Source organism: Dasypus novemcinctus, chromosome 12 (assembly GCF_030445035.2).
Source record: "Dasypus novemcinctus isolate mDasNov1 chromosome 12, mDasNov1.1.hap2, whole genome shotgun sequence".
Classification (NCBI taxonomy): domain Eukaryota; kingdom Metazoa; phylum Chordata; class Mammalia; order Cingulata; family Dasypodidae; genus Dasypus; species Dasypus novemcinctus.
In genome coordinates, this window is record NC_080684.1 from 40,611,323 (window position 1) to 40,630,899 (window position 19,577).

At 35.5% G+C, this 19,577-nt stretch overlaps 1 protein-coding gene across 6 annotated transcripts in view; it reads left to right on the forward strand.

Annotated features, from left to right (window-relative positions):
• SLC16A7 (solute carrier family 16 member 7) overlaps window positions 1-19,577 on the forward strand; it is a 209,704-nt gene that overhangs the window by 103,926 nt on the left and 86,201 nt on the right. For 5 of the 6 annotated variants that reach the window (XM_004467664.5, XM_004467666.5, XM_058308347.2 and 2 more), the window contains one exon: window positions 7,527-7,773. In XM_004467664.5, coding sequence (XP_004467721.1) covers window positions 7,557-7,773 — 217 coding nt within the window. In that variant the 5' untranslated portion in view covers window positions 7,527-7,556. Of the gene's footprint in view, window positions 1-7,526; window positions 7,774-13,985; window positions 14,066-19,577 lie in introns of those variants that run through there. The other variant, XM_058308348.2, reaches the window with a different exon arrangement.

Here is a 19,577-nt window from a genome sequence, read left to right on the forward strand (position 1 = left end):
GTATAGCAAATCAAATGCAGTGTTTTAAAGTATCTGGGAGTTTAAATTATTTTGACATAAAAATGATAAATAAGGTGGGGAATATTTAATACTGAGAGGATTCAAATTTATAGACTTTATATTTAGTGTTGACACATATTCATTATATGAGCTCACATAAGCCCCTCCATTTTTCTGGGGGCAGAGTTTCCTTTCTGTAAAATGGATATCCTAACAGCATTGACCTAGTTCATTAATAAATTTAAATATTCACATTCATATCATGATTTGAATATGTAAATTTAACATTATTTGGAAATGTTATTTATGACTTTTGAAATGATTGAAAAACAAATCCAGCTCTATTTCTAAATGTTATACTCCAGCTATTTCTGAAAAATCATTTGAGGTGGCTTTTGGAAAAGCATTTGTCACTATATGAATAAACAAATAGGATATGTCAAATAGAAATTAAAAGGCAGAAAAAACTAAGATCTATGGGATAAGAGAAATATATGAAGGTACTGGAATATTTTATTTGGTTATTTAATTTCCAGGGAGCCTAGGTAAAACCGAACTAATATCTGAAAAAGGGCCTTTCTAGTTATTTGAAGCCAAAAATAAATGCCTTGAGTAATTTAATTTATAATTTAATTGAATAATTTAATAACAATAAAATCATGAATATGATTCCAGAATACAAACTCCGTGAGGTAAGGAGTCTTTTTTTAATGCAACTGGAGCATAGGAGAAACAGGTACTCAGTAAATTCTTCTTGAAAAAATGAATTTGTGTTTAAAAAAAAATTTTGTTTTATACGTGACTGATTATATAAACTGCAGGAAGGAAACTTATTTTTGTTTCCTTCTCTGCAGCTTTAAAAAGTAAATTATCCTATATTTCATTAGTAATTTATATATTATGCATTTTTCATTTGGAATTTGTTGATACTTAAAATTCTCAAATCTTTCTGTATCTGTTGATTATATTAGTATTTTTATCTAAAATTTCAACAGATAAATACAGTCTAGATATAAATCTATTAATAATTTCTTAAGTGACTTTGGTTTTCATATCTCCTGTGAGATGCTGTTCTAAATATTACAGAGGACTCACAGATTAATCACAAAGGAGTCTTGACCTTAAAGGAATAGGCATTTAAGGAGGGAAGGTAAAACTGCAGAGATAGGCTTCCTGTGCTATAGGATCTTCCAGATAACAGAAAAATGATGAAAATAAATTTGATGAGAGTACAGAGGAGGAGAAGGAGGCTTTTTTCCAGCTGAGATGGTGATGAAAGGCTACCTGAAAGAAGTCATATTTAAGCTGAGCCTTCAAGATTTTAGAGCCATCTCCCACAGTATTGGTTGTTCAAATTTTGTTTTGCAGGAGTGGGTATATAGATGGGGAAACTTGAATAGGGTTGGCTGGAGTTAATGAGTTTCCTGATGGCAGATGTGGAAAGGTAGATTAAAAATGCGTCGTAGGGGACCTTAACTGAGAAAGATTTATCAGACACCAGGATTCAAGATGGATTGGGCAGGCATTTGACAAATGATTTTGTCTGGGTTGATACTGATGTTGCTAGGCCTCGTACTGATAACTATTTAACTTAATTCCTGCCATGCTATGACTGTGAGATACCCATGTACAGCTTTCTTGTTCACTTGATCACTTCAAGCAGTTGTGCTTTTTTTCCCTCTTAATTGAAAGGAGGTAACATTTTTCCATACTGTGAACCAGGGTTTCTTAACCAGGGGGTCCATGAGCTTGGACTGAAATTCAAACATATGTTATTCTTGTGAGGACATGTTGGTGCAGGTGTATATATTTATTAAATAATATACAGTATAGTGTGGACTTAGTAAGGAGTCTGTGGTTTTCACCTGACTGGTAAACGGGAGGGGGGGGCGGTCCGTGGAACAAAAAGGGTTAAGAACCCCTGGTAGACTTTGGCAAAATTGTGTATGGGCACATTTTAAATACTTCATTCTCACAGAACTGAGAATGAATGGTTTTTGTTAAGACTGGAAAACAGTATGACCTCTTGCGTCGTTTATGATAATCATGGAAGTATGCTTCAAGAACCTTAGAGATGTTTATATACTTTGATGTTTTGATTTAATCTAAAGAAAAGAATCAGATATGAAAAAATATGTGTGTTTATATGCATGTATTAATGTTTAAGCATGCTAACAAGATTTAGAGAGCAGAGCTAAAATTTTACATAAATTTATTTGAGATGTAACATTTTGTTTTGTATAACTCCTTTACCTGAATCAATCTTCAGGTCTCTTATGTGCATAGGGAGAGGGAAATAAAATAGGTAAATTCAAAATTATCAATAAACAGTGTCTTGGTCACAGCCATTTTAGGTGGGCTCCTTTGATTTCAAACGGTATGGAGCCCATAAAATTTAGTCAATTCAACTGTTAGCTTTGACCTTCTTCTTCCTCCCACTTCAGATGATTATCTGACTCTACAGCAGTAGTTATAATTTGATAGAGGGTGCACATTCTCTTTGGCTAGTATTCTACTCTGGGCCTTGGGGTGTGCAGTGGCTCTATCTAACAAGATTTATCACCCTGTTACTGGGCACCCGTCTGCTATAATATTGGTGAGAATATTGTCTTTTTCCTTGCTTGTTAAGGGGCTGGTGATCATCCCTGGCTGACTTAACTCTAACTTGCCACTCTTTGGTACTACAAATCCTCTCTTATATCTTTTTTGGCCTCCCATTTGATGTCTAGCCCAGGCAACTTATACCACAGCTCTCAGCTGCAGAACTGCCTCTAGTGAGCTGTAAGTTAATGCCTTTTTTAAACTTGGGGTCATTAGATCACATCTCTGCTTTGGACTGGCTGAGAGGAGCCAGGAGCTCTAAGCAGGGAATAGGGGAAATGGACCTCTGCCTTTGTTTTTCTTAATAGCGGTCTAATAACCTACCACCATTCAGATTATTTTCTCAGAAAGGGAACGCCACCATGCACCATCTTAACTGCTAACTTCTCTCATACCCATGTCTCTTTTCCTTCCCTCTTAAAACAAACAAGCTGGATTCCCACTTCTCTTCTTGCCTGACACAACTTTCTTGTACATCTTTTATACCCTGAAATGTTATTAATCTTGCTCTCTTTCTTGGGGCTATTATGATAGGCATGATAGACTTAAGGCAGTATCAACAACTACTTTCCCCTTCCTTTTATTATTCCTCTAAAAAGCCTCCTGGAAGCAGGTAGAGATTTCTGCAGCCCTTCATGCCCACGTAGGCAGGGACTTGGGCCCACCCACCTAGTCATGGCTCACCTAGTCATGGCCGTCCTCCAAGCTGTGCTTTTCCCCTGGGGACACTTAGGATGCAATACTAAACCAAAAGTCAGACTTTTCAGGGGAGTGCAGCCTCTCCAAGGCTATGGCCAGTGAAGTAAGCCACTACATTTCTTCATATTTGACTAAATAATTCTCTGCTTGGGATTGTTCGACTGTGTCTCTTTCCCCTTCAGGTTCCACCCAGAAATGGGAGAAGAGTTCCACCTTTGGTGGCTCACCTTTTTATCGTTTCTCTTGCAGTCTGTCCAAAACCCCTTTACAATATCACTTACTCAATTTGTTGTGCCTTGGATTCAAGAACGTGAGGTCCATTAGCTTGACTCTGGGTATGTTAATGGGGCTTACCAAACTTATAATTTTCTCCCTTGTAAAGTCTGGATTTCAGAACTATATTCTTGTTTAGACAAAAAGCATTCTAATTTGAGAATAAACTGTCCAAGGACTTGGCTTTTGATAATGGGTCACCTCCCTTTCCCTGAAAAACTGAAACCTATTGCTTCAGAGGATAGGGACCCTCAAGGCAACACGATTTAGAAGATACACCAGTATACCATAAAACAATTTTTAAAAAAAATTTAAATTTAAAATAAAAAATACAATAAAGTTCAAATGAATTTTATATAAATTAAAAATAAATTTAAATAAAATTAAAGGATATGCAGTAATTAAAGAATGATATATTAAAAGAAGAAATTTATTTCTCTTTAAAAAGTTTTTCCAAATGAAAAATGGAAAATATTCTCCAAATAAAATTTAGTGAAAATGTAGAATACAAAATCATTTCTATGCAACATAATTTTAACATGTATATATTTCTAGAAATTCATAAAAATATTGACAGGGTATGGTGGTGGAATTAAGTGTGGTGGTGGAATTATGAATACTTCTTATGTTCCATTTTCCATATTTTCTACAATTGAGAATATGTCATTTCTGTAACCAAAAGAAAAAATTCCAACAAAGGTAATGAATAAAAGACATAATGTCAGAAAAGCAATATTGACAATTTATCTGTATGACCTATATGATAACAGTATTATTTCAGCTAGAAATATATAAATATGGAAAAATAATGAAATATCCAACTTTATTAATAATGGTTGTGTTTGGAGAGGGTGATTTTCTTTTTTTGATTTTCTTATATTCTATTACTGGAGCCAGCAAACTACAGCCTTCAAGCTACTTTGTAAATGAAATTTTATTGGAATACAGCCAGATCCATTTGTTTGCTGAATATAGAATTCTTAGGCGACAGTTTTTTTGTTTTTTTTTTTTGCTTTCAGTACTTTAAATATGTCATCCTACTGCCTTCTTGCTTCCATGGTTGCCAATGATAAATTGGTACTTATCAAGGTTCCCTTGTATGTGACACATTGTTTCTGTCTTATAGCATTCAGAGCTCTCTCATTTATCTTTGCATTTGACAGTCTAATTATAATATGCTACAATGTGGGTCTAAAGTATTTGGGAAATTATCAGCCATTATTTCTTGGAATATTCTCTCTGCCTCTTTCTCTCTTCTCCTTTTGGGACTCCCACAGTAGTACATATTGGTACGTTTGATGGAGTCAAACAGGTTTTCCTCCGACTCTGTTCACTTTTCTTCATTCTTCTTTTTGCTTCTTGGACTGAATGATGCCAATTGTCTTACCTTAAGGTTCACTGGTTCTTTCTTCTGTCAGCCCCAATCTGCTGTTGAACAGTAGGGAGTTGTTAATTTCTGTTACTGTGGTCTTCAACTCTGTTTCCTTTTCATAATTTCTTTCTATTGATATTCCCAGGATATTTCATTTTCCTGATTTCATTTAATCCTTTGTCCATGTTTTGTTTTAGCTCTTTGAACATGTTTGGGAAAATTATTTTTAGTCTTTGGTATGCTCCAGGTCTGTTCATTCCTTATTCATGGTTTCTAATGCTTTAATATTCTCCTTTGTCTGGTCCATCACTTCCTGTTTCACTGTATGTTTTGTAACCTTTTGTTGGAACCTGGACATTCTGATATTTTAATGTGTTATCACTGAAATTTAGACTCTGTGGTGTCAGTTCCTTAAGCTTGCATCCAGCTAGTGTTATAACTAAGTGTTCCTTGAATGCTAACAAATGAAGGGGGTGGGGAATAGAAAATACCTTTCCCAGTCTTTGCTGATTGACCTTTGCAAGTATTCTCAGGGCTTCTTAGTACAATGAGTTGTGTGAGAATAGCTCCAGGCTAAAGCATTTAGGGTTCTGTAGGGGAGCTCTCTGAACTGCCTTCCACAGGCTGGGCAAGTTCTTGGGCAGTGAATCCTTTAAACCCCCACCAAATTGGGCCAGACATCTTTGCTCCTAGAAGGTGCACAACAGGCCTTGTACCAAAGGGAGAGATTAGGGGAGGGACCAGCTGGGGCACTAGGAGATCCTACTGCCTTTTTTTTTTCAATTATTAAAGAAATTTTAGACTACATAAATGTTACATAAAATATATAAGGGATTCCCATTTGCCCCAGCCCCACCCTTTCCCACATCAGCAACATCCCTCATTAGTATGGTACATTTGTAATAATTAATGAACACATATTGAAGCATTGCTGCTAACTATGGATTACAGTGTACATTATAGTTTACATCCTGTCTTGCACAGTTTTGTAGGTTATGACAAAATATGCAATGGCCTGTATCTGTCACTGCAGTGTTATGCAGGACAAGGCTAATGTCCCCAAAATGCCCCCATATTACACCTATTCTTCCCTCTCCATTCCCTCAGAACCTCTGGTGGCCACTGCCTTTATGTCAATGATAAGAGTTTTTCCATTGCTAGAATAATAATAAGTCTATAGTAGACTAATAAGTCTACTTTAGTCCATTGTTCATTCCCAGTATCACTTTTAAGAAGACATTTTCTTGATTCAGTTCTCACCCTGTACTGCAGTCCTTTAACTGTTTTCTGGAGTTCTAAGAAAGTTGTTTCTGCCAGTTCTTGCTGGTTATTCAAAGCTTCTGTGCTGCTCTGTCCTTTTTAAGGTTCATTTTAGTATTTTTTTCTATGAGTTTCTGAAAGCAAGAGTCTCAGATATAATTGTATATAAATTAGAAAACCTTAATGTAAAGAATATTGTTACTCAGTATCTAAAAAGTACACATAGAAGATGGCTGAAAATATCATAGAAACAATTTGACTTTAAATAAAAATTAAATCTTTGTGTCGGTTTTCATAGGTATATCTTTAGTTTTTCAGTAACTTTTCTAAAGATATATGTCAAAAATTAGTTTTGTTAAAGTATTTCAAAATTATCTTACTAACAGAAAAGTGGTTCTCTTTTTCCTTTCTTTGTTCCACAAATGAAACTAGAAGGTAAAAAGTAGATATTGAGAAATACTGGCATCTGCCAGGATAGAAGCTCAGCAAGCACCTTTATTACAAAGAAACATTGATGTTAGGGAACTAAGGTATTTTTTATTTAATTCATTAAATTTCCAATCTATTAACTGTATATGGTGATTTTCTTCTATATAATTGTAGTTTCTCTATACCTATAAAGCCAGCAGTTAAATGTCCCTTGGCATATTCAGAACATAAGTTTGCTCACCACCTTCAACAAACAAGCATACCATCCATTTGATTAGAAGAATATCGTCGCTACATAAAATGCATAAAATGTCTCATTCCTAATTTGGTTAAATATAATACCAATATTGGAAGTGGATTAAAATTAACTTAATTCCATGGACCTATGCAATTCTCTATCCTATAGGTTTAGAAAAGAGATACAGGCTGATCTGAAATATGCCTACTATTTAATACTTCATAGTTCATTACATTGAATATATGGTTCTTTTAACTTTTTACAGAAAATTAAAAAGATAACATTTGTATTCAGAAGGTATTATGTTTTAAGTGATGGCAGCTCCATTTTTCTTATGCTTAGCAATAAGATTGAGATAGCTATTATTTTTTTGGTTAGTAATTTAGTTCCTATCTAAATTCTTAATTTCCATTCGTGTAGTTTTTCTTTGCATAAACAAATTAAATGCTTTCAATTTTTAGCCCATTAAAACCAGATATATACCTCACATCATTTTGTTGGTAATGTTTTGAATAAGATTTTGCATAGAGTATTACAAAAATATTCATGAAAAATCATATTGTAGTTATAACTGTGAAATATTTTTTGGTGACTATCAAAAGTTTATACAGAAAATGGAAATGTTGTTTAACTGTCATTTCACTTTTTTTGCAGGTTACTTGAATTTTAAATAGAAGAGCAGCAATGCCACCATCAGCCGGTCCCCAACCTGAAGTTTTACCTCCTGATGGAGGATGGGGCTGGGTTGTGGTTGGAGCAGCTTTTATCTCCATTGGATTTTCATATGCATTCCCCAAAGCTATTACAGTATTCTTCAAAGAAATTCAGGAGATATTCAACACTACCCACAGTGAAATAGCATGGATATCATCCATTATGCTGGCTGTCATGTACGCAGGAGGTAAGATTCTTTGGAATAAAGAGAATTCTGTATTAATAAAATAGTTCCTCCATGCCACAGTGTTTTATATGTAGTGTCCTGGTATATGAAAGCCCTGTTTTCATATTATAGTCACTTAAAGCCAATTGAAAATATAATTGGAACTGAATTTTTAATGATTTTTCATGATTCAACATCTTGAACTATTGATTCTCTTACCGAGTATTCATTTGAATGAGGAGTTTTCTGCACAAACCAAGATTTATTAAACTATGGAATTTCCAAGGGAAGGATCTTTCCATTTATTGTGGAATGAGGTATATCCTATAGTGTTAGCATAATTTCCTGCTATTACTGTAGCTGGTAGAAATGCTTTGTTCTGAATGAGAAGTTGCTGACAATTTATAAACCCATCACCCTAAGCTGCAAAAATGGAATATTATGTAAATTCTTCGTTTGTTCAAGTTTGTGTGATTTAAATCATTCCTTCTCTCTGAAGTACTCATTAAAAATAGTATCTTTTTATTTAAATGGTTGCCTGACAATTATCTCTTTTCCATTCTATGTTCAAATGAAGATATGAGTCATGAAGGATAATGATTAAATCAAAGCACCATCTAGCTTTTTAGTATTAAAAATTTATAATTTTTAGTGCATAATTATATCTCCTGTCTTATTTAAATCAATCTTAACAGTGGACCAGACACTCTTGTAGATTAGGTTAAAACATTACTTAAAATATATAGGCTTTTAGAGTTTTCATTTTTCCCTGGATACTTAACTTTAGGAAACAGATGAAGACTCATAATACAAGTATTTAAAAAATCATGCAAATAATCTAGTGTAATTTCTTATTTTACAGGTGAGGATAATATGGCTAATAATGATGGAGACATAGTATTAGTGATAATATCCAATATTTATTAGTATTTACTCTTGGCCAGGACTTCTCTAAATGCTTCATATGTGTGATATGATTTAATCCTCAATAACCTGTGAAATAAGTAGCATCTTCTCTCTATTTTATAACTGAGGAAATGTATAAAAAATTTTTTTCAAATCAAACAGGTCATTAGTAGCAGATAGAAAATGGGACCCCAAGCATTTTAAGCACTGTATTCTTTTTTCTTTCATTTTTTCCCCTCATACCTATTCTTTACATCTAGAAAGTAACAGAGTTAGCTCTAGGCCAGGCCAGGGGAAAACCTGATTCAGTATTGTTTCCATTGCAGTGTAGTGACTTGTCTGCTACCCCTACCATGGTCATTTGTTTAGTGACATCATAATTATTCTTTAGGCTATTGTCTTGTTATTATACTACCAAGGTAAACATTTGATCATAACAATAATCTAATTTGCTCTGTGTATGTGTGTGTGTATACATAGGCATATGGTTTTTACTTATCACGTCAGTTACTTTAGATTAATTCAGCTATCTCCCTTAGCTTTTTGGTTAGGCTAAATGGATGCATTTTATCTTCCATTACCAAAAGATATCTTTAATGTGCTATTTGGTCATGTTAATCAAAAATTCTATGTTTAAAACATTTTCTGAGATTGTCTTGTAGATAGTTACTTTAAGGGTTGTAAATGTGCTATTTCTGAAGACGATAGAAACAATAGATATTGTGCCAGATCTTAATGTGTTATTTCTCAGGTAGATGTTCTTTAATAATGCTGTACTAGAGCAACATAGGTCGTCATGACCTGTGTTCCAAAATGTGCTAATGTTAAGATAGGGATATGTAGTTTGTTCTTTTCTTTCTCCTTTTAAATATAGCTGAAACAGACTTCTCTAATGAATTATTATAGGTTCATTGACATTGCACTTTAGGTCATATATATTCACAATTCTCTGTTTTCCAGACAGTTGACTACTCAAAAGCAAGGTAAAACTCCCTATAACTTTTTAGTTAAATCAAATGTTGATTGACTCTGTTACTTTTAAGCAAACAACTCAAATTTCCAAAGGCTTTAAGCAATACAAGTTTATTCGATGCTCAAGCAATGTTTCCCTAGCTTTGAGTATTCCCTGATTGTGCTCCATCTGAATGAATAAAGAGTGAAGGCAGAGATTGTGAAATCATATGGGATTAAATATGTTAGGAGCCAAGACTGGAAGGGAGGTGGAGTAGTTTGATATAGTTATGAATTGCAAAAATAGTTATTGGACTATGTTTATAAACTGGTCTGTACCTGGGCATGATGGAATTATGATTAGGGCTTTGATTGGGCCATATCATTAGGGTGTGGGGACTCACAGATAAAAGACATGGCAGAGGACAGAGTTGGAGGATTTTGATGTTGGAGTTTGATATCAGAGTCTTGAGCTGGAGCCCTGGGAGTAAGCACACAGAGGAAAGAGAAGCAAGCCCTGGAAAGAGAGGAACCATGAGCCTGGAAAGAAATAAGCCTTGGGAAGAGAGGAACCCAGGAAGCCTGAACCCTGGCAGACATCAGCAGTCATCTTGCTCCAACACATGGAAATAGACTTTGGTGAGGGAAGTAATTTATGCTTTACGGCCTGGTATCAGTAAGCTCCTACCCCAAATATCACCCTTTATGAAAGTCAACAGACTTCTGGTACTTTGCATCAGCACCCCTTTGACTGACTAATACAGGGGGGTATACATCATTTCTACATACAATGCGCTGGTCCTGTATTTTATTCTGCCCTAACTAGATGGAGAGTTCACAGATGCTGAGAAATGCAGCTTTCTAGAAGAACAAATGGAACTGAATATCATTCATCTAGTCCCAGACAGAGCCTGATACCCTAACAATCATTCTTCATCTAACAAAAGCAGCATGTTTTTATAGACTTGCTATGGTCATATGATACCTTTCAATCCCTAGAAGAGTCTAAAAGAAAGATTAGAATGAATGATGATGTAATTTTCTGAATCAATTAAATCTCTGTATCAAATTATAATAAATACCTATAATATATATTTCCCACTAAATAGTCTCATTTTAGTAATACTCTTTTTTCCCCTCTTTAAATATATATGGTGCATATTAAAAATAGGAAACACTCCTTTGAAGTTCATCAAAAGAATGGAAGTATGATAAAATAGTTATCCATTTGGAAAAATACTGCCTTAAAATATTTAGGGTAATAGATGAATGAAATTTGCCTAAATTAAAGGTTAACTTGTTTCATATATCTCAAGAAAGCAATCTAGACACTTGAAAATGCTTAAGTGTAGTAATGGAGGATGGTAATGTCTAGCGGAGCTCCAAGTAAGTAGTTGGAATCTTGCCTAAAGTCCTTGGTCATCAGGGCTGAGACATTTCATATGTCATCTCTGGGCATGGAGAAAAGTCAGGAATTGCAGAAATTCTTCTACTCTTTGGTCTATCCCTTAAAACTGTAAAAACAATTCCAGGCCCATTGCTTACTGGATAAAAATGTTACTACCTGTCTCATCCACTGTTAAATGGAGATCTCATGCTTTCATGTGGTTGATTGGGAACAACATATATGTCTTTTCCTGATAATTAGTTTTAATCTTTTAACAAGAAGTAATTTGCACATGTAACACTGGAATACCAATATGAAAACAGTTTTTCCTTTTATGGATGTAGATAATTTTTCCAGAAGCGTAATAACTATTTAGAACAAAAGTCTGATAGATTCAGTTAATTGAAGACATAGATATTGGTCTGTTACTCATGTTGCAGTGTTTTGTTTTGTTTTTTAAATGTAGCCCACAGATTATTTGCTTCTGCATCATAGGTCTTTTATTTAAAAATTCATTGTCCTGGGTCTTATCCCAAATCTGTCCTTATCAGAAATTTTGTTGGTGCAGTCGAGAAGCTTGCATTGTAACAAGCATCTCTGAAAACCACTTCATTTTATATACAACATAGGGATTTACTGTTCTAGAAGAAAATCTATATTTGATATAAAATATTTAATTTTCCTCTAATATTTGAAAGGTATAGATTCATAAAGGCTTTTTTAGATTGCTAATTATAAAAGTAAGTGCAAAGACCCAAGGTGAAAAGGTGTATAGTTTACAGTGAAGTAAAATGAAGTATAATGAGTCTCTCTACCCCAAGTAACTGAAATACTCTGTTCAACATAGTGCTAATTACATTAGCCTAGAGAACATCTACGATCTGACACGCTCATTAAGACTTAATACTCAACCTATTAATCACTAGTGTGGGGTCACTGGGTAAGATAGAATATGTTCAGAGGTCTGACCTGTGATGTCAGGGCTGGAGTCTCTTGTAGTAATTAGTTGGCATCTAGGTCTTGGTAGCAAGGTATTATCTTCCCTTCTGATGTCTGAATTAGAAATGAAACTAATAAAAGGTATGCAGCAAGAATGGAAAGAATTGAAATTATGTTTATCTCCTACTTTATCTCTAGAATAATGGCATTAAATTATTGCAGCCCAGCTGGCAGTCCATATGGTCTCTTGGAGTTGTGGCGAATTTCAGCAAATAGGTCAAGCAGCATGGTCACCCAATTAATAAGACACTAAGTAGAGGTAGAAAATATATTCCATTTTAAACTTCCTACATTGTTTAGATGGACATAGGGATTTATTTTGTAAATAGCAATTACGTAGGATTTTCTTTTATTGAGGTGCTTGTCTTTGTTACTCTATTGAATGATAATCTGAAAATGTTTAGCTACACAATCACTGAATACACATCTTGTACTCTCAGTCTCATTGTGAGTATCTCCTGTAATTTCTGGTAATATCTGCTCTGACTTGGAAGAATCAGCCACTCTGAAGAGGAGTGTTGGTTTTATCTCCATGGTAACTTACTCTTCTGTTTTATGTGAGCAATGACTGCCAATTATGCTAAATTAAGGGTGATGGTTTTATGATGGACTACTTTGCGCAGCAGACCATGTATTAGACCATGGAGCTTATTTTACTGGAGGCCAAGAAGCAAAACGTTTTAGGCATAGGAGGTTTGTGGCTATGGTGTACAATGTGCATTTTTTTCCTATTCTTTTTTAAGTTTAAATAATCTAACTGTATTATTCTGCTTTGTGCTTTACATGTTCTGCAGAATGAGAGAGACTATAAAAATAATTCGTATCTTAACAGAAATTTAAAAAATGAAGCTCATACTATTCCTGTGTTCTTAGACCCAGAACATTCATCTTAGCTTTAAAAAATCTTAAAGCAACAGGTGTATTTAGACAGTTCTGCTGTGCAAGACAGCTGCAGACTTCTTATACGTTATGGTTTTTGCTATGTTAGAATTTTTTTCATCCATGACATAAATATTGCTAGTTTTCCTAGGAAAATATGACGTAGTGTGGCAGAGGCTGTTATGCTCACTATATATTCATGTGTTCCTCTACATTTCCCAGCTTCCTTGCAGTTAGGTTGAAACTACATGACTAGTTCTCATCAAAGAAATGAGAAGAACATGTATCATCTCTAGCCAAGGTAGTTAGAGCAGGAGCACATCTTTCGTTTTTCTTTTCATTGTTGCCACAACTTGTTGCATAAGACATGGCTATAAGATGAAGGTCTTTAGCCCACCTTGGACTTTGAATGAGTAAGGAATAAGTGTTTATTCAATTTTTGCAATTTGTTTTGCAGATAACCCCAGCCCATACTGATTAATGCAAGCATGAAACTTAATTAGATTGTTGTGCAATCATAGTATAAATTATAGTAAATTGTAACTGGGATTGGAACAGGTTATGGTAGGCCCTTAGTTAATTTAGCATATTTTGTGTCATGAGAATATTTGCACATGTGATACTTGGTCAGATCTTTGTTAGAGAAGAGGAAGCCATCTGTATCTCATATAGAAAAGGAGTTGAAAGGACATATCATCATTGCCAGGTTTCATGAGAATAGAAGTGAGAGTCAGACACTTCAGGGCACAGAAATCAGGACCAAATTATGCCCAATAGAACTTTCAATGATTAAACTTCTTCATTTCTCCCAACATGGGTGCAAGGAGGTAGGGGTCCAGGGCAGATCTCAAACACTTCCCCTACAGAGAGCTGATAAGTTAATACAACTAATATCAGATTATTAGTAAATGTTATTTTCAGCAGAACATTTAAGGAACCTTATTGGAGTATTTTCTGATATGTGTGCCTTAGACAGTGAAACTTTCACTTACTGATTTATTAAAAAAACAACCTATTTATTAATTTATGTCCTGACAAGAAATACCTTTCCTGAGTTTTAGCTTAAAATTCCTTGAAAATATGTTATTATTTCATTATGTATTTTATGCAGGTAGACAGAAACAGCATTCAAGCTCCTTAAGATCTGAGAGAAGTGCTCAGAGTTGCAGCGCAGTTATCAGTGTCTTCCAGGTCAGCTAGCACCATTGATTCTATTTTTCTGTCATGTTGCACTTCGTCTTCTCTCCTCTGCAAAACAGCTTGGTTCATTTAGTTTGGTACCCTCTGCTGACATAGGGAAGACTGTTATTAGCATCTTGGTCTCATATTTCAGTCTTGAATTTAACACGAAAGAGACTGCCCCTCTTCCCTAAGTTATAATTTGACAAATTCTAAGGAAGATTGCCAGGGCCTGGCTTTCTTTCTTTCTTTTTTTTAAATTTTATTTTATTTATTCATTTTTAAAAAAAATATTACATTAAAATAATATGAGGTCCCCATTCACCCCCACTGCCCCACCTGACCACTCCCCCCACAGTAACACTCTCTCCCATCATCATGACACATCCATTGCATCTGGTGAGTATATCTCTGGTCATCGCTGCACCCCATGGCCTGTGGGTCCACACCATAGCCCACACAGTGGGCCATGGGAGGACATACAATGTCCAGCAATTGTCCGTGCAGCACCACTCAGGACAAGTCCAAGCCCCGAAAATGCCTCCACATCTCATCTCTTCCTCCCATTCCCCGCACCCAACAGCCACCATGGTGGCTTACTTTCATATGCCCCTGCAGGTAGTGAAGGGATGAAGGACTGATATTGGCAGCATGTGTAGAAATATATATTTGGGATAGGAAAGTATCAGTTTCTTAAAAGAAGAAGGGGACTCTTCTCAGAAGAAGGAAGGTTTCTGAAAAGACAAAATAGTAAGTGCTCACTTCTCTATGTTCAAAAATTAGAATATATACTATATTACAGTAAATTCTCATTATTTACTAGTTATTCAACATAGTTATGTTCTATCAAGTCAACTTGAATACTGGACCATTACTCCTAGGGGAAATACAGGATTCAGATTCTGTGAGCATTAACCAATTAATACATAAACGTGTTTTATATATTTGTATGTTTAAAGATGACTTATTTAATATATATTGTTTTTCTGTTAAAATTAAGCTCGTGGCTAACAGCACTATAGCCTAAATAAAGCTTAATACATGTAATTTCTCTATAAGTTACATCACAGCCTTCTTGAAATTAGGAGCAGTAGACAGCACTGCAGCACTACACTTGTGGGCCATTTTCAACAGCAGACTCATCAACAAAAAGCAGAGAAATGCAAAACATGTGGCACTAAATATGCCTCAAAAAGGACACTTGTTTAGTTTGATAGGTGCAATAAGAAGGCAGTGCATGTATCTTGGTCATTCAGAAATTTCTGCTGCTGTGTTCATGTCTGTGAATAACTGCCTAAGTATTGCAGGTATTGATTTTGGGGTTACAAATAAATTTTAGTGAGTAGGTGAATTTGTGAATATGGAATCCTCAAATAATGAGGATTGACTGTATTTTCCAAGAGGAAAGAAGTGTTGGTTTCTACTCATCACTCATGGGGAAAATTTGCATTTAGATACTTTATTGCTAGCTGGCTAGATATGTCAAAATGCATATACTGTATTTAGAAACTTGGTTGCCTAGCAAAATCTGACCCTCAGTAGCCACCCAGAGGACTGGGTATACCCTATATGAACTGGACCTTGGAGGGAAACTTAGATATGGAAAGCCTTGGGGTCTCAGGAGAGTTATGCTTTAATAGGCAAGTGAGAGACAGAAGAACACTATAATTAAAATTATGAGCTCCAGAATAATGGACATGAAATGTGAACTTTGCTAATTGGTTCTTTGGGCTATCCATTGAATCTCTGGGCCTGTTTCCTCATACTTAAAATCAGAATATGTGTGTGTATGTGTAGATCTATCTATACACTTGCACACACTGCTTACTGCTCATGGTCATTATCAGGAATAAACAATTATAATATATAGAAATATGGAGTTTGCTGCCTAGGAAATTATAGTGTTCAATTCATGGTTTGTTTTTTTAGTTTTTTGCATTTTTTGTTTTGTTTTGTTACCGTTGTTGTTCTTGATATTAACCATAATGGAATGAAACCACAGATTAGGAACAAGGAAGATAGTCAAGCTGACTAGAAATACCTGTGCCAATAGGTTTGGATAGACAATAAAGCAAGAGATAAATAGGTCAATACTAAGTTCTAAAAGAAATTCCATAGCTTGTATTCATGTTTACTGTAGCATTTTCACTATATCCCCTACTCTCTGGGTAATAAGTAGTGTGGACATTGGTCATTCTTTTGGGCCATCTTGTGCCTTTGAAAGTCTATCCTATGTTTATGGATTTCCCAACTTCATGATGTCCTGCCTCTCCAATGGAAAAACCAGAAATTCACTTTCTTGGCCTTCTTTGTCTAGGGCACAGGTGTGTGATCTAGACCACATCGGCCCAATGTAGCAAGGCCAGTTTTGATTCAGAAAATACTAAGAAGAAGATGCCTCAAGGAACTCATTCAGATGAGGTGGTTATAGATAATCCATGATCCAAAACAGCACAGAAGTAGTGTCAGTGTATGGAGTCAAGGGACTTAACAGAGTAGGCTGTAGAGCCTCTGGTCACAGGTGACAGCAGCTGAGTCCCTACTGGAGTATTTAGTTTTACAGTGTGATTTGGGCATTGTTCTGCTTTTGTAGTATCCAAGCTTGGTTATTTGATTCTCCCTCATAGTTGTTGAGGTACTTTTGTCCTTATTGAATGCTTCCTTCTTTAACTAGATTTTTTTTTCTTATTTTTAACTAAGAACCTTGATAGATAGGTGTGGTGGTAAGTTCCAATAAGGTCCTAGTGAGGCCTAGCATGTAATACTTTCCTGAACTGTACTTATTTATTAAAAACCATTTCTGTAAGTGTTTCATTCAAAAGTAGGTGCCTCCCCACTCTCCCAAACAACATTTATGCTGTTTGAATAATGTGCAACACTTCTTTTCAATTACTGTAACTATTTTCAAAGGACCTTGTAAAAATAAAAAATGTTTCATATCTCTATGTGCTGTCCCTGACTTAAGTTTGATGGAATATAGCAGAGAAATGGAAATATACTTGGAATACTAATTTCTTTATTATAACAGTAGTAACTTTGTCAGAGTAGTTACACTGTTTTGGAGAGGTTTTTTAATTATTAATGTAGATGGCTGTCCTTGAGCAATGGTTTACTCAGTTGCTTAGAATTACAGGATATAGTAGTATTATATATTGCCTAAGAGTTATCTCCCGAAAGCTTCCTTGTTGCTCTAACGTGGCCTCTCTTTAAGCCAAACTCAGCATATAAACTCACTACCTTTCCCCTGGTTTGGGATATGCCTCCCAGGATGAGCCTCCCTGGCAGCGAAGGACTATTACCAAGTGACAACTAGCAATGCATTTAGAAAAATACCTTGACCAAAAGGGGAAAATATTAAATACAAATGAGTTTTTAAGGCTAAGAGATTTCAAAGTGAGTCAAGAGGATATTCCACAGGTTACACTTATGCACGTCTTAGGAGGATCTCACTGACTGCTGCAGTAAACAGTGCCTCAAGCAAGGGGCTCCTGTGAGCTCTTGAGACTTCTGGACACTATAGGCACGGCTGACAATCTCAGGAATTTGGCACCCTGTCAGTGGGCCTTACCTTGGAATATATGATAACCTATCTCCCCAAAGTATCAGATTTAGACTCATTTATCATTTTCCTACACATAGTTGTTATGTCCCTTTTATATGAACCTGTAATTAGTACTGTACCTGTTAAATATGTGTCCCAGAGACTTAAATTTTCCAGCTGTTCATATGCTGATTGAGCCCTGAATCTCAGCAGGGTTGCAGTCAACACCTACCCTCCAATTCATTGGACCCACCTCGGACAACTAACAAAAGGATGATGATGGACAATTCCCATCCCCCAAAACCCAGAGTATCTACAACTGAAAGCAAGGTAGTTCCATCCATCTGCCCCATGGAATCTAAGCCCTTTCTCAATCAGAAGCAGAATGGGCATCACCATCGCCAAATCCTCAAGATGAAGAGTGAACAAACATAAGAGGGGAATACAACCATGGACTAAAGTAGACTTATTATTATTCTAATAATTGAAGAACTTATGACATTGATATAAAAGCAGTGGTCACCAGAGGTACTGAGGGGAGGGAGATGGAAGAATAGTTGTAATATGGGGCATTTTGGGGACAGTGGAATTGTTCTTCATGACGTTGCTGGGATGGATAGAGGCCATTATACATTTTGTCAAAACCTATGAAATTGCAGGGTGCAGAGTGTAACCCATAATGTAGACTGTAGACCATGGTTAGTAGTGATGCTTCAATATGTGTTCATCAATTGTAACAAATGTACCACACTAATGAAAGATGTTGTTAATGGGGTAAGAGTCTAGGAGGAGGAGGATGTGAGGTATATGGGAATCCTCTCTATTTTCAATGTAACATTTATGTAACCTAAAGCTTCTTTAAAGAAAAATAAAGAGAATTATAGGCTACAGAAGCAGAGTTCGTGAGTCTGTTAAGGCCTGTGGCAGAAACTCTGGTACTTCCCAATCATTGCCCAAGTATTTGTCTACAGAGATTAAATAAGTGTGGGGTGCCCATCTATTATAACTGGGGAGGAAGCCTCACATACTTTCAATTCATTATTTTACTTTTCTGCGGATGTACATTCAGCATCCACAATGTAATGTCTGGCTCCTGGGAAAGCCACACCAAGCCATCAGATGCAGTGTGCTTTCTGTGCGTGAAATAACTAATTATGCCTTTCCTTATTTAATTACAGTTATGATGTATATTAGGAAAGAAACACGGTAGTGCCATAAAACTATAGAAAAGAGGAAACAGCTCTCATAACTGAGTGATCAAAAGTGTTTCTTTGAACTAAAGGTAAAGGATGAGAACACAGTGTTAATCAAGGGAAGTCTTTGAGGCAAAGGAAACAGCATATGTGGAAGCCTTAAAAAATAGGAAGAGTTATTGAGAATTCTAGTAGTCCAAAGGACAAGGTAGAGGGAGGGAAGGTTGATGGCCTAAAACTTACTGGAAATGATAATGGGTAACATATTGAATGTCCACACAGACCTATGAGAAGTAGGCAACCTAGGGCACCCAGATCATAAGTCTGAGTATTCTTTTCCTCTTTGGTCTATCCTAGGAGCAGATTCATAATCTAGAATGTGTTAAAAATACCTGTAGACTTTCTCTGATAGAATTGCTGTATTTCCTGTGTGGTATAAAAAGATTTAGGATTGCCTGTTTTTTATTACAATTGTTTTACTGTTATTTTTGAGAATGGGTTAAGCCTACAAAACCACAAAGCTAATTGACATTAGCATTTATAGATAAGCATTAGTTATCACCCTGGATTTTACTGAAGTTCTTTTTAAAACTAAATTTAAAAACTAACTAAATAAAATGACAACAGTAATTTAAAAAACAGACTATTTCTAGTCACGGGGAGGACGTTAAGTTTAAAGATCAGTTCCCCTATTGAAGTTTTACTCAATTCCTGAATACTGATCCTGGACTAATGCTCCACAGCCTTGAATTACTCTGGTTAGGATATGCTCTGCTTACTCTGAGAGTTT